The sequence below is a fragment of the Mus pahari genome, chromosome 14 (assembly GCF_900095145.1).
Source record: "Mus pahari chromosome 14, PAHARI_EIJ_v1.1, whole genome shotgun sequence".
Classification (NCBI taxonomy): domain Eukaryota; kingdom Metazoa; phylum Chordata; class Mammalia; order Rodentia; family Muridae; genus Mus; species Mus pahari.
In genome coordinates, this window is record NC_034603.1 from 43,122,141 (window position 1) to 43,137,137 (window position 14,997).

The window sequence follows — 14,997 nt, forward strand, 5'->3', positions numbered from 1 at the left end:
TGTTTATGGCTAACCTGGGCTACATAGTCAATATTGGACAGTCAGAGCTGCTACTAAAACCTAAAAAACAAAAATCTAATAATCTGGGATTTTATATTTTCCTTTTTTTTTTTTTTTTTTATAAATAGAGTGTGCAGAATGTCTCTGGTTTTGTTCAGATGGCTACAGAACCTAGAAAAGCTGCTGCTGCTGCATAGCATACTGCTAATATTTGACATATGTATATATATATAAATTTTATTGTATGCTCTAGCTGTGCTGTCAACTTTGGAAAAAAGTATCCCAGTTTATCATTTTAAATTGGCACTGTACAGAAATTAACAGCCATATTAGTCTAGACACATTAAACTTCATTTTCCCATTTATACAGAAGTAATACACTGTATTAAATATTCAGTCTTATCTACAGGGGTTTGATTATAGAAACTATCAAAGTATTCTCTAAATAATGAGAAAAAGATCCAAGAATCTGACTGTAGCTCCAAAGGACAAGTGGAGAAAAACTTAGGAAGAATTCATCCCTTTATCACCTCCCTATATTGATCGTCTGTTTTACTTCTAATAATAGTGGCCATTTATTGAACATATCCAGGAGTTCCTTTCATCACTTTAGATATATAATTTATCTCATCCTAAAATGACCTGTTGATGAGTCATCTCTTTTTCAGATGAGAAACAAAGACATTGAAAAACCTAACTTACCTGCATAAGATCACACCTAACCTCTTACTCACTCCATGAATATTCTTTTTGTTTTTTCCTTTGAGACAGAATCTCACTATGTAGTTCTGGTTGTCCTAGAACTTACTATATAGACCAGTCTAGCCTCAAACTCACAGAGATCTGATAGTCTCTGCCTGCTGAGTGCTAGGGTTAAATGGATGTGTCACCAAGCCCAGCAAGATCTACCTTCTTAATTTTCCAAGACTTTTCTCCTCTTAAAAAATGGAACTATTGAGCCAGTCATGGTGAGACAGGTTTAATCTTTAATCTCAGCACTTGGGAGGCAAAGACAGGCCTATGGGTTTGGGCAGCCTGATCTATACAGAGAGTTCCAAGCCCCACAAGTCTATATGGCAAAACTTTGTCTCACAAAAAAAAAAAAAAAAAAAAAAAAGAGCTGCTTAATAAGAAAAATCAGACATAATATTATAAACTCAATTAAAAGATCACTCAGGAGGTGAGATCAATCCCCAGCATAAGGAGGGGAGGAGGGGAGAGAAGGAAATGAATGGGAGGGGAGGAGGATGTAATTTAAGGCCTAAGCACTCGACTGAAGTTGTCCACTTTTAATGATCCTTTCCATGCTCGTGGTTTTCTGTCTTCGGTACATGGTGAAGAGTGGAAGCCAAGGGTCATCCTGGGATCTCCTTTTGTTTTCAGGCATGTCTTAAGGACATAGTGAGAGCAGGTATGCACGGGTATCCTGAAAGATTGCAGCCCAAGATGATGGTGCGTAAGACGGAATGCCTGCTGAACCTGGGGAGACTCCAGGAGGCAAGAGAGACCATCAGTGATCTGGAAAGCAGGCTCACTGCCAAGCCGGCCCTGGCGCTTTCCTCTTACCAGATTCTACAGAGGAATGTCCAGCATCTGAAAATAAAGATCCAAGAAAAGGAGACTCTCCCAGAGTCCTTCCCTGCAGCTCTCACCAATGCCTTTGAGGATATGGCCCTGGGGGAAGAGAACAAACAGATTTCTGAAGCATCCCTCTCTGTCAGCTTATGCACACACCCTTTGAAAGGCCGCCATCTAGTTGCCACAAAAGACATTTTCCCAGGAGAACTCCTGGTGAAGGAAGATGCTTTTGTAAGTGTCCTTAACCCAGGAGAAATGCCACGACTGCATCATTGCCTAGCGAACAAGTGGGATACCAGAGTTACCAGAGGAGACCTCTACTGTCACCGATGTCTGAAGCACACTTTGGCCACAGTACCTTGTGGTAGCTGCAGCTATGCCAAGTATTGCAGCCAGGAATGTATGCAGCAGGCATGGGGTCTCTACCATAGCACAGAGTGCTCTCTTGGGGGGCTGCTCCTCACACTCGGAGTCTTCTACCATGTTGCCCTGAGAATGACTCTTTTAGCCAGATTTGAAGATGTTGATAGAGTTGTAAGGATGCTTTGTAACAAGGCTGGTAACACAGACACCTGTTTACCTGAGAGCAAGAATCTGGTCAAGACATTTGATTATACAAATCAGGGAGCAAGTGAAGAGAAGAACAAAATAGGTGAACCCCCAATTCCTGGATGCAGTGTCAATGGAAAGTATGAAAGTAATTATAATGCTGTCTTCAGCCTTTTGCCCCATACTGAAAAACATAGCCCAGAACACAGATTCATCTGTGCCATCAGTGTCTCGGCACTGTGCAAACAGCTCAAAGCCGCCAGCATGCAGGCCCAAACCTTAAAGTCCCCCAAGCTGAAAGCAGTGACTCCAGGGCTGTGTGCAGATTTGACTATTTGGGGAGTAGCCATGCTGCGACACATGCTACAACTGCAGTGTAATGCCCAAGCTATAACTTCCCTATGTCACACAGGTAAGTCAGAAAAGGTTTTTTACTTACATTATTGGTATTTCAAGAGCTAATGTTTAAGGAAAAAAACACTATAAAGGAAGACTGGCATCAAACAGATCAGTGACCTAAAAGGAAAACCCAGCCGTCTTACATATCATTGTGTTATTGAGAAGCTTTGAGCACACTTCTGTGATCCCAGAGCTTGGGAGGTGGAGATAGGATGATTGGGAGTCTAAGACAGCTTTAGCTATACAGCAGGTTTGAGGTCAGTCTGAACTATATAAGAACTCGTCTCTTAAAAACTTGAGCCAGCCGGGCGGTGGTGGCGCATACCTTTAATCCCAGCACTTGGGAGGCAGAGGCAGGTAGATTTCTGAGTTCGAGGCCAGCCTGGTCTACAGAGTGAGTTCCAGGACAGCCAGGGCAACACAGAGAAACCCTGTCTCAAAAAACCAAAAAAAAAAAAAAAAAAACTTGAGCCAGAGCCAGATGGTGGTGGCATATGCATTTAATTCCAGCACTCAAGAGCCAAAGGCAGGCAGATCCCTGAATCCAACCTGGTCCATATAGTGAGATCCCCACCAGGCTACATAGTAAGATCCTGTTTCAAATAAATAAATATAACAACAACAGTAATAATAACAGCAACAAATTAATTTTTAGATGTATTTATTTATTTTATGTATGAGTACACCATTGCTCTTTTCAGACACACCAGAAGAGGGCACTGGATCCTGTTACAGATGGTTGTGAGCCACCATGTATGTGGTTGCTGGGAATTGAACTCAGCACCTCTGGAAGAGCAGTCGGTGCTCTTAGCCACTGAGCCATCTCTCCAGCCCATTAATTAAAAATTTAAAACTAGAGTATTTTTAAGCCTTTATTCATTTTGTGTGTGGTATACATACTATAATATAGGTCCATAAGTCAATTCTCTTCTACCATGTGTGTCTTGGAGAAAGATAGCTCATCTAGTAAGCCTGAAGACCTGAGTTTTGACTTGATTTGGTTTGGTTTTTGGTTTTTTGAGACATGGTTTTTCTGTCCTTGAACTAACTCTGAAGACCAGGCTCAACTTGAATTCAGAGATCTGCCTGCCTCTAACTCCCAAATGCTTAGATTAAAGTTGTGTGTCAACACTGCCCAGCTAAAAAAATATGAAAGACTTTACCAATTTTCATGTCACCGTTGTGCAGGCGCCATGCTAATTGTTCTCTACATCCAATTTTAGTGTATGCATTGCAGATGAGTTGTGTCGTCAGGACCCTCATGGTAGAAGGAGAGATCCAACATCTTCTACACTGGCTGTCCTTGACCTTCATACACATCATGACATATGCTCCTGCCCCACAGAACAGATAGAGGAATATCCAAACATCTCTGCAGTAGGAGTGGTGGCTACTATCTTCTTTGAGGCCATCTGTGTCTTTGAATTAAGAACACTATTTACAAGGTGCAGCAGTATACTAGGAAACTTTGAAATAGCCCATCATTCATTCTAGGGGAAAAAGCTTTTTAAACTTTAGTGTGTGAGAAAGAGAGAGGGGCTGTAGAAAGACCACAGCACACGTATCCAAGTTAGGAGTCAGCTTCTCAGGAGCGGAGTCTCCCCTTCTGCCTGTTTTTGAGGCGCAGGCTCTTGTTTCTGCCCCTACACTTTGTACATGAACTTCAAGATGGTTTTTCTATTTCTGCCTCTCATGTTGCCCTAAGCATGATGAACTTACCACATAAGCAGACACCAGCACTGAGCCAAGGGCAGGCATCTGGCTTACATGGAAAGTTACACATTAAGCCATCTTACTAGCTCCAGAAAATGTATTTTCAACAGGTGTGGTAGTGCACATATTTAATCCCAGCACTCAGGAGGCAGAGGCAGGAGGATCTCTGTGAGTTCGAGCATCCACAAAGTGAGTTCAGCACAGCCAGGACTGTTACACAGAGAAACCCTGTCTCAAAAAAAACAAAGCAAAAAAAGAATTACAAATTAACCAGGGTATTGGTGTTAATATGAAATAGCAGAACTCAAGATATCTAATAAAACAAAGGATTCTATTTTATAAAGGAGACATTCCATACTGAAATATATGCAGAGCCTGATACTTGCCTAGCAACTGAACTACACCCACACCCTCTTCATGAAACTTAATAAATGCACACTATCAAACACATTATCATCATAAAAATGATAGTCTATATCCTTCTCTCTAGAAGTTAAATAAAGATACCATCTTGTCTATGAGATTGGCAGTGTCATTTTGTTGATGTCATGATTAGTTTTTGTTAACCTGTTATGAACCTAGACATGTCTTGGAAGAAGGAATCTTAAATGAGAAGAAGATGCCTTCATAAGATTGGCCTGTAGGTACGTCTCACTAATGATTGATGTGGTCTGGGGTATATTAAAACACGGGCTGAGCAAACCACAAAGCAGCAGTCCCCTATGGCTTCTGCTTTAGTTTCTGTCTCCAGGTTCCTACCTTGACTTCCCTCAATGAAGGGAGTCACTTGAGAATTGTAAGAGGAAATAAACCCTTTCTTCCCCAGGTAGTTTTTGGTTATGATGTTGTATGTCAACAACAGAAACCCTAACTAAAATAGTCGGTTTTCTTTTTTTGTTGTTTTGTTTTGTTTTGTTTTTTGAGACAGGGTTTCTCTGTATAGCCCTGGCTGTCCTGGAACTCACTTTGTAGACCAGGCTGGCCTCGAACTCAGAAATCTACCTGCGTCTGCTTCCCAAGTGCTGGGGTTAAAGGCATGTGCCACCATTGCTCGGCTGGTTTTCTTTTTTATTACATTTATAATGCATTTTAGATTTTTTTAAATGGCCATGGCATATAATGTAAAAAGAAGTGCTTACAAATCACCATGTGCCCTTGCCATAAATTATGTTAAAATTTCCATATGGACATCAGTCTCATGCTTACAACCTCAGCACTCAGCCTGAGGCAGAGGCAGGAGGATGGTGAGCTCAAGGCCAGCTTGGTCTACATAACAAGATCCTGTCCAAATAATAACAACAGTAATCATTTCATACATAGAACTTGAAGAGGCAACTGAAAAGACAGTATGACAAAACCATTGGCTCTGCCTAGTTGTATTTTAAATAACTGTCCTTGTCTCTGTAATTTTCAGTTTCTAATTTTTTACATAACTACCATGTATTCTTTCTGTAATTTTAATTAGTTTTTTAATAATAGAAACAAGCTAAGTGCTAAGAATATTTTCATACGAACATTTTCAAGGCACTTGATACATACCTCAGATTTGCCCTCCAGGTGAGCCGTACCAATTACATGCCACCAGCAATGTTGGCTTCCTTTTTTCCCTACCATCTGATTCTGTGTCAGTCTATTCGTAGTTCTGATCTTGTTATATCCCTTTTTATTGTTTCCTTGGGTTCCAACACCTCCCAGTTGAGTGTTCTCATTGAATTTCATTAGCAGCTGTTTCATTAATGGCACAGAAGAAGGATTACAGTGTTAACTAGGATAGACTTTGACAAAGAACTATGAGAACATATCTTATTATCTTTGCATAAATTCTTTTTAATCAAAGTTCCTCAAAAGCCTCTCTCTGTTCCCATCTCAGGGGGTAGGTCTGGCCACTGATGAGTGTCCAGGCCACAGTGCAGGTATGCGTGGTCCTGTCCCTGTGGGAAGGGCACATCTGTGCTGTGTCAGGATTCCTGTCTTAACAAGACTTGCTCAGGCTCTACGTGGTCCTGAGCTAGCTAACTGCCCTTGGCTTTCCCTTGGTTACCTGATACCTATTCACACTTCTCATTTTGCAGACCACTTACCAGGGTAGCTATGTCCTGGAAGTACGAATGAGTCCTTTTGTTGTTTTTCTTTTACTTAAATCCCATTTGAAATGCGCCAGGGACACTTCAATCCAAGGTACACTTTTGCTAAAGAATCGCTCATTTTTATATGCAAAATGTCACCTATTAACTGCAGCTGATATGGTACGTACATATTCTCTCTTCCTATTATCCACTAATAGGTGACTAATGCGAAATATTGAGTAATTTTTAAAAATCAATACTCAATTTTTTAGAAATAATTAGAGAGACATTCAGCTCTGACACCAGCACCCTGCTCAGTCCCTGAGCTTCCTCTGCCTGAGGAGAGTCTATAAATAACTCACGAAGCTGACATTACTCACTGTGTTGCAGTCATTTTTTTCTGAGAAAATTTTAGCAACTGTTCTAATAGAGCCTGCCAGTTATCAGTAGTTGAGAATGCAAGTCAACTTTTAATTATGCAAACGCTGATTATTCAGACGACAAATTGTTGGTGCCTGCACGGCTCCTTCCTGCTGCCTACCTTTAACCGTTTTCAGTGCTCATTAGCACATGTTCCAGAAGGTAGGCTTTGGAGGCGTGGACAGGCACTCAAACTAGCTAAGCACTTAGAGAAGCTCTGATGAAAGATGTTAATGCAGTTTGTAGAATTATTGACTAAAATTGAGTCATTTGGATTCCTTGTGAATTGTATTTACATGCCCTGTCCCTGTCCCCCATAGCAACAGATAATAGGATTGTCTGCAGAGAGACAACATAATTCTTATATTTAATTTTTTCCTTTGTCGAACATTTTCACATGATGGTTCGTGGTGTTTCCTTTGTTCATTACATTTGTATCCAGACTAGTTACTTCTGATAAGTGATTAGTTAGGATTCCTGGCACGCGGACAGTGACACCACAGTTGTCTGATCGTTTCCCACTTTTTAAAAAAACTGTTTGCCTTTAAGAGTCAGTGTTTTGCACATTTCACCCACATTATTGGAAATATTATTTTCCTCCTGCTTAAACCGAAGCTATGATCATAATTTAAGCCTTTCTTGATAGCCAATTTTACATATATCATACCTATTTCTGGCATATGTTTGCCTATTACAAAGACCTTGTAGGTATGCAGTTAGAAGCCTCTAGTTAAATGAAATGTTGCGTGTGTGATGAACCTGGAGTGGGGATGGCCTTTTGTTTGCCCCAGGGCTGTTGTGTTTCACACAGCTATTCTCTGCCCCCTCTGGTCTATCACTGTCTTGCCACTGCTAGAAAACCCTGCTGTGTGTTCCCCATGTGGAGGTTCTCTGCTTCTGAACTTCTTTGGCCTGAGAAACTCCATAACCAAATCAATTAGCATTTTTTTTGTTTTTGTTTTTGTTTTTCGAGACAGGGTTTCTCTGTGTAGCCCTGGCTGTCCTAGAACTCACTCTGTAGACTAGGCCGGCCTCGAACTCAGAAATTCGCCTGCCTCTGCCTCCCAAGTGCTGAGATTAAAGGGGTGTGCCACTATGCCCAGCTCCTCAATTAGCATTTTGTTTGAAGAGCAGGTAGGCTGTTAGAGCTTGGGTCTTACATGTCTCCCAGGTCCACTTGCCAACGCCTTGACCACTGTTGACTTTTGTTAACCAACTCCTCTTTTGCTGCCTGTTTTGGTTTTGATTTTTTTGGTTTTGTTTAAGTCAAGATCAGTTATGTGGCCCAGGCTGATCCTCTCTTCCTAGCCTCTCTCATGTTAAAATTACAAGTATGCACCCCTCAGCTTACCTTTCCTTTGCTTTTTTTAAAATAGATTTTGCCATAGCAACAGAAATCTAACCTAACTATGCATAGCTGTGCACATGGTATGAGGAACTCACATATGTGTGAATGGAAGTTCATAGAGAACTGCCTAGAGGCCCCTTTTCTTCCTTGCTTGCAGTTGTCATGCTAGCTGACTGTACTACAAAAGAGGTTGTCTGGGGCATAAGACTACCTTCAATAAAACATGCACAGACGGCTTGCTTACCTGAGACTGCAGAGCAGTGACTACCTTCAATAAAACATGCACAGACAATTTGCTTACCTGAGACTGCAGAGCAGTTTCCAAAATTTTTAGACAAAGGGCAGAATGGAGAAGGCTGTGGCGTTTCTGCACACACTTAAGGCTGCATAAATAAATAAACTGAGCTACACTAACAGGATGCTTGTTTCAATAGCCAACCAAAGAGCAGTTAAACCAAAGCACTTAGACTTCAAACATCACGGGGAGATAATCTTAGGAGTGCTGTGGTTCTGTGTCCTGCAAGTATTATGAAACTGTCTAGAAAGCACCCTACTGGTAATCCCTTTTTGATTATTTTTTTTCATATAAATTCTAATCTTGGGGTTTTGAGTGGCACACAGGCATAATGGTTAGGCTCCAGTGGACTTTTTGTGTGCTCATTCACTTTGCTTCCTGGGGACCAGAGTTTGCTATGAGTCATGTTCCATCTGATTTATATTGGATCGGGCTGCAGAGCAGTGACTCAGATGGGCTTCAGGCCCAGCTGCTCAGTTCATCTTCTGAGGAATGGATGACAAGGACAGGACAAATGTCCTGACACACATTCCCTTCTGTTCTTGCACTTCCAGGGTCTAACGAGAGCATCATTACCAACAGCAGGCAGGTACGCCTTGCCACAGGCGTCTTCCCTGTTGTCAGCCTCCTGAACCACTCCTGCAGCCCCAACACCAGTGTGTCCTTCACTGGCACTGTCGCCACCATCCGGGCGGCACAGAGGATCGAGAAAGGACAGGAGATTCTGCACTGCTATGGTGAGCTAGCCTTTCTTTCCACTGCCCTGCCGTGCCTCACACCTCACATGAAAAGGATAAGGGGACAGGAATCAGCAGGTACTGGGCTGGTGCCTCTACTCATCTTCCAAGTCTTTCCTGGAAAGGGCAGTGCATCCTTAGGCCAATAAAAAAGGTCTTCTGGCTGTAATAAAAAAGCCTGTTGAGGGCCATGAGCCATGTCCCTCTTTGCCGAAGCCTTGTAGACTGCCTATCCTGAAAATGAGCGAGGAGCACTTGCTTGACTTCTTTTTCTTCCTGCCCCAGCAGCTTGGAAATGTTTTGTTGTTTCTTCTGAGATGATGAGAGAGTACCCAGCTTCATATAGGCTAGGCCAGTGCAGCACTGAGCCAGAACCCCAACCCAGCACCACCATGCCAGTCACATGATGACTAGCCCAGCCCCTCCGTAGAGTAAGCTTTGGCTCTCTTGGTGTGACTGGGTACTGTGGGTAATCTCTCTCCAGGGCCTCACGAGAGCCGGATGGGCGTTGCGGAGAGGCAGCAGAGGCTGAGTTCTCAGTACTTCTTTGACTGCAGCTGTCCAGCCTGTCATGCTGAGACACTGAGAGCAGATGCAGCACCCAGGTGGGAAGCCTTCTGTTGTAACACTTGCAGAGCACTCATGCAGGTAAATCTTCTCTGCTGTTCCCAGGGGGCAGTGCGCCAGCTAAAGGCTGTCAGTCACTAGGAGAACCATTTCTGCTTCCCTTCTTGTAACTCATCCCTACATGTCGCCTGATCCTGCAGAAAACACAGGTTATATTTCCTAATATTTTCCTTATAAGTGACACAAAATCTTAAATTACACAAGGGGACAAAAAAAAAAAAACAACTAGAAATTTACTTGCTCAAATAAGTCATCAAAAGTTGTGCATCAGGCCTGGTACTTGGTAGCTCAGGCCTATGATCCTAGCACCCAGGAGGCTGAGAAAGAAGGATCTCAAGTCTGAGGCCAGTCTCAAGTGAGACCCCATCTAAGAGAACACCATTCCAAGGAGCTGTTTCAGAGACAGTTTGATCTGGGGACTTGGGTTGTGGATTTTCTGTCTGTTCAATTCCATCTCTGTGCTGGCTCATCAGACACACTCTGTAGTAACTGTGGGAAAATCCGACCCACATAGTTTTCCCTCAGCCTTTGACCCAGAGGGAAGAGCCACAGTAGAGAGCATGAGAGCAGACCCTCGGGTGCTACTGCCGGGTAATGGTGTAGACACTGGGGTCTTCAACATCCATGCCCCAATGGAAAATGGTCTGCACACCAGAGTGTGGCATTCTCATTAGGAATAAGTAAGTGGAATTTGTTGTGTTGAAAATTGTAAAGCCAAGGGTCAAGGATAAAGCCTTCCCTAGCACGTTTTGTTTTGTTTTGTTTTGTTTTTAGGCAGTGTCTCTCTGTGTAGCCTTGGCTCCTGCCCTCTGCCTCCCAGGTGTGCCACCATGCTGGGCCCGAGCGCCCTGTGCATTAGTGCTCCCTCACTCCTGCTCACTCTTGAGACAGGCTTCCTTCCACTCAGTATCCCTAGCTAACCTAGAGTTCACTTCAGAGCCCAGGCTGGCCTCAAGCTTGAGATCCTCATGTCCTAGCTTCTCAAATACAGTGATATTTACAGGCTTTTACCAGCCTATACCTGGCTTTTACCAGTAGATTCTTAGTAAGATGATTATCCTTTGAGCCGTGTCTCTCTTCTGCTTCTTCCTCTCTTCCTGCAGGGTTGATCTAGAATTTTTTCCATAGCTGACTGGCCTCAGAATTGCCATCCTACTGCCTTTAGTTTCCAAGTGGCTTTACTGCAGTGTGTCAACACATCCAGCGTTCTGTGATTGTTTATTTGTCTGTTTTTGAGACAGTGTTTCTCTGAGTACCCCTGGCTATCCTGGAACTCACTGTTTAGACCATGCTACCCTTGAATTCACAGAGATCTGCCTGCCTCTGCCTCCAGAGTGTTGGGATCAAAGGAGTACACTACCACCACCCATCCAGCTTTCTATATTGGTTTTCCTATGACGTTTTAAAATAGCTATTATACGTGTGTTTATCATCTAAAGGCCTGGTCCCAAAAAGAGATGAGAGGGGCTGCTAAGGTGAAAAGGATTACAAACTCTTATCAGTTCTGTTCAAAAATTGAACCTCAGAGTGGGGTCAGCTGCTTCTTTCATTAGAGTTGCTATCAGCCCAAATCCACTCAGGCCTTGTTTGCACGTGTTATTACAGAAGTCCCTTCCTCATCAGGCCAGTGAGCCCTTAGCTCAAGCACATGCAACATGCAGTATTATAACTGTTCTCGCTTAGGAGTAAAAATAGAACTGACTTCCACAGGGAAATGATGTGCTGAGCTGTAGCAACGAATCTTGCACAAAATCCGTCAGCAGGGACCAGCTAGTCCCTCGCCTGCAGGACCTTCAGCAACAGGTCCGAATGGCCCAGAAGCTTCTCCGAAACGGTAAACCAGGTGAGATTGGCTCCCTTGCCCTAGGCCTCAGCCCTTCCCTTGTTTATTCTGGTATCACCTTGCCTTACTGAGCAGTCCTCAATAAATGATTGAGGACTTGAATTTAATTATCCCAGCACCAGCCACAAGATGGCTATGTAGGCCAGCGAGACCAGACTCTGACCAGCTGTTACTCCGGTGCCCTTGAAAGTATTCCTGATGGTTTAAGCTGTGTCTGCTGCACCAGATAGTTCTAGCAGCTCGAGCACCAGAAAGGCTGTCTGACTTCCATGGGCTTTGTGTGGCTCCAGAGGTCCGATGTCATCAGCTGATTGCCAGCCTAAGGACCTAAGCTCTGAGAAGGTTGCTCTGCCCTCAGCAGCAGCAGCAAGTCCTGAGTGCTGTCCTGGGCTCCTGGTGGGACTCAGGAGTAGAGCTCGGTAGGTAGCCCAAGCTGAGAGAGAGAAGAAAGGACTCCTCTCTTTTCAGAAAGGGATTTTGCAGAACTCGATGTTAGACCCTGATATGGTAGGAATCTGTTTTGACTATTCTAGCCTAGATTCTGAAGTTGACTTTTAGCCTAGAATCAAGAAAACTAATGATTACAGGAGGAATGTAGAGTTGGTTGTACTGGAAAGTGGATGTTAGAAGCCCAGGGTAAATGTGGGGAAGCCTCATCTAACACCTTTTTCTACTGAAAGAGAAAACATAATCAACCGACAGCTTCCCTGGGTGCTGGACTGTGGACTCAGTGAGACAGAGAAGCATCTTCACTTGGCCTAACCGATAGAGACCTTGCGACCTGGTCTCTCCTGTCCAGGGCTAGGTCTGTGTCTGTTGTGTGGCATTTTTCCTTTGAATCCATAGAGCAAGCCATTCAGCAGTTGTCGCGATGCCGGGAGGCTGCCGAGAGCTTCTTGTCAGCAGAGCACACAGTGCTGGGAGAAATTGAAGACGGCCTAGCCCAGGCCTATGCTACCTTAGGTATGGCCGGAGTTCTCCTTCCCTGCCGTGTGTTCAGTGAGGCCCTTGCCTAGTCCGTTGTTCTCTCTTGCCATCTGAATCGACACTCTTCTCCCTCCCATTCTGCATTCCTCACCCTCAGAGCCTTAGGCTAATAGTGTTTCTTTTCCGGAATGAGACATGTCTCTTCTCACAGGGGACTGGCTCAAGTCTGCTGCCCACGTACAGAAGAGTCTCCGGGTGGTTGAAGCTCGCCATGGGCCATCCAGTGTTGAAACTGGCCATGAGCTCTTCAAACTGGCCCAAGTCCTGTTCAATGGGTAGGCCTTTCTTTTTCCTAGTGTTTGGCCAGGGCACACAGTGCTCTGTGTTTTCCTAGGTGCTTCTGTGGACGGCTTTAAAGCATGTTGAAACTCTTTTATTTCTTCTTTAGGACAGATATTTGCCCTGTTTCACTGATAGACTTTAAGCTTTGAATTCCTTCCTGAGGATGTGGAGAAAACTGTTAGGTCTGCATGGAGCTTCCCAGGGAGGATTTAGAGGCAGCCTCACCCGCCTCTAGCATTCCTGTCTGCTTAATCACACCTCCCTTGGCTGCCTCAGTCCCTGCTCTCTCAACTCCAGGGCTCTGCCCTTTCCCTGGTTTGCCTCCTATTCCTTTTAAAGCAGTGGTTTTCAACTAGAAGGGATTGCAAATGGTATTTGGCAGTGTTTAGAGACAGTTCTGATTGTTATGGCTTGAGGGAGGGTGCTGCCAGCATCTAGTGAAGGCTAAACCTACAGTGCACAGAACTGCCTCCACAGGGGAGAGACCCAAGTTAGCTATGTGAAGGCTGAGAATCCCTGCTTTGGAGATTTAAAAAGGAAGCTGAGGGAACCACTCAGTTGGAAGTACCCTTGGTGGTATACACAAGGCCCTGGTTCTGTCCCTAGCTCTGCACAAAAAAATAGAATACAAGGAAGAGTAACCCTAATGAGCTGGTCCCTCACCCAGTGTGCCACTGAGGTCACTTGAAGGGAAGTATATCCCCAATTTAGTATTTTTTATGGCTGCCACACCTCCATCCTTGATAAAATCTCATGCTATACATTGGTAAGAGAACAGGTTTGAAGCATAGACATGATACTCGGACATGGAAACAGTATGTTTGGTCAGAGAGAGTGAAGGACCTGGAGACAAGGGCAAGGTCAGAGAAAGGGCACCAGTCACGTTAGACACGAGCACTCCACAGTGAGCAGCTCTGTGTAAGCTTTTATCAATGCTGGTTAAGGTTTTGAATTTGCCCAATTTTGTCAGGATCACAGAGTCTATCACACACACACACACACACACACACACATACTCAAATCTGCTTTGCTGTATGCTCGTGAACGTTTCTTATCTATACTTTCAGATGGTAAGACCTGGAGGGCAGAGGAACTCAGAGCCTTTGTGCCCTCCCTAAGACCCTGGAGGATGCAGTGGACCCGACTTTGTGTTCTCTGCACAGAAAGGAGTCAGCTTTCACTAAGACTGAGGGAGGGAACTGACAAGCTTCCCTTTCTGGCTTCAGGTTGGCAGTGCCTGAAGCTCTGAGTGCCATCTGGAAGGCAGAAAAGATCCTGTTGGTGCACTGTGGCCCTGAGAGTGAGGAGGTCCAGGAGCTCCGAGAAATGAAGTCCTGCTTACTGGACTCATCATTCGTCCCTGTGGGGCCCTTGGTGTAGAGCATGCGTCCTCACCCTCAAGAAGGAGCTCTGATGATGAGTGAGATGTTCTGTTGGCTTGGAGCCCTCATCAGAGAGGACGGGACCTACCCACCTGACCCTAGCCTAGTGTCTGGCACAGGGAGTACTTGAAAACAGATTGAGAGGCTCGCCTGCCATGCTGGCTGCTGCTTGCAGGAGCTAACTGGCCTCTGACAGAAACCCCATCCCCAGAAAAGACTAAATCCAGTATCTAAAGGCTACTTTAAAGGGTTGTCACTGATCTGCAGGCAGTTCATGCTAGCCTAGACTTGATTTCATCTCACTAAACGATGAGTCTGTTTCCCTGGAATATTCCTATGGTTTCTAGTAGTAATGAAGTTCTGTGTTCCACTCCAATGGGAACTTCAATTCTTAGTTTAGAATTGTAATTGAAAAATAATATATAGCAAGAAATCAGTATGACTCCTTACCTCAAGAGACACACAATTCCACTTACAATATCCTGCTTCCTTAAATTTTTCATTAAGACTGGTGATATATAATTTGTGAATGGAGAAATAAATATGTCTTACAGTTGGGCAGTTTCTTCCTGGGATGGCAACTCTGTATTTGTTTCCTACCAGTGTCCTAATTCCTACTCAGTGGCTTTCATTGAGTGTTCTTGGCACTCACTGTCCAAGCACTGATGCAAGTCAACCTTATAGGCATGAACACAGGCCTCCTTGTTAGCACACCTGAGCAGACCCCTTGGGTTGTTTTACTTGCAGACAGAATCTTACTCTGTAAGCCAG

General features: G+C 44.1%; 1 protein-coding gene across 2 annotated transcripts in view; it reads left to right on the plus strand.

Annotated features, from left to right (window-relative positions):
• Positions 1 to 14,792, plus strand: part of Smyd4 (SET and MYND domain containing 4) — a 45,429-nt gene extending 30,637 nt beyond the window's left edge. For both annotated transcript variants that reach the window (XM_021213489.2, XM_021213490.2), the window contains exons 5-11: positions 1,384 to 2,539; positions 8,923 to 9,105; positions 9,590 to 9,753; positions 11,443 to 11,575; positions 12,422 to 12,538; positions 12,714 to 12,837; positions 14,071 to 14,792. In XM_021213489.2, coding sequence (XP_021069148.1) covers positions 1,384 to 2,539; positions 8,923 to 9,105; positions 9,590 to 9,753; positions 11,443 to 11,575; positions 12,422 to 12,538; positions 12,714 to 12,837; positions 14,071 to 14,224 — 2,031 coding nt within the window. In that variant the 3' untranslated portion in view covers positions 14,225 to 14,792. The remainder of the gene's footprint in view (positions 1 to 1,383; positions 2,540 to 8,922; positions 9,106 to 9,589; positions 9,754 to 11,442; positions 11,576 to 12,421; positions 12,539 to 12,713; positions 12,838 to 14,070) is intronic.
• Positions 14,793 to 14,997: the final 205 nt, after the last annotated feature.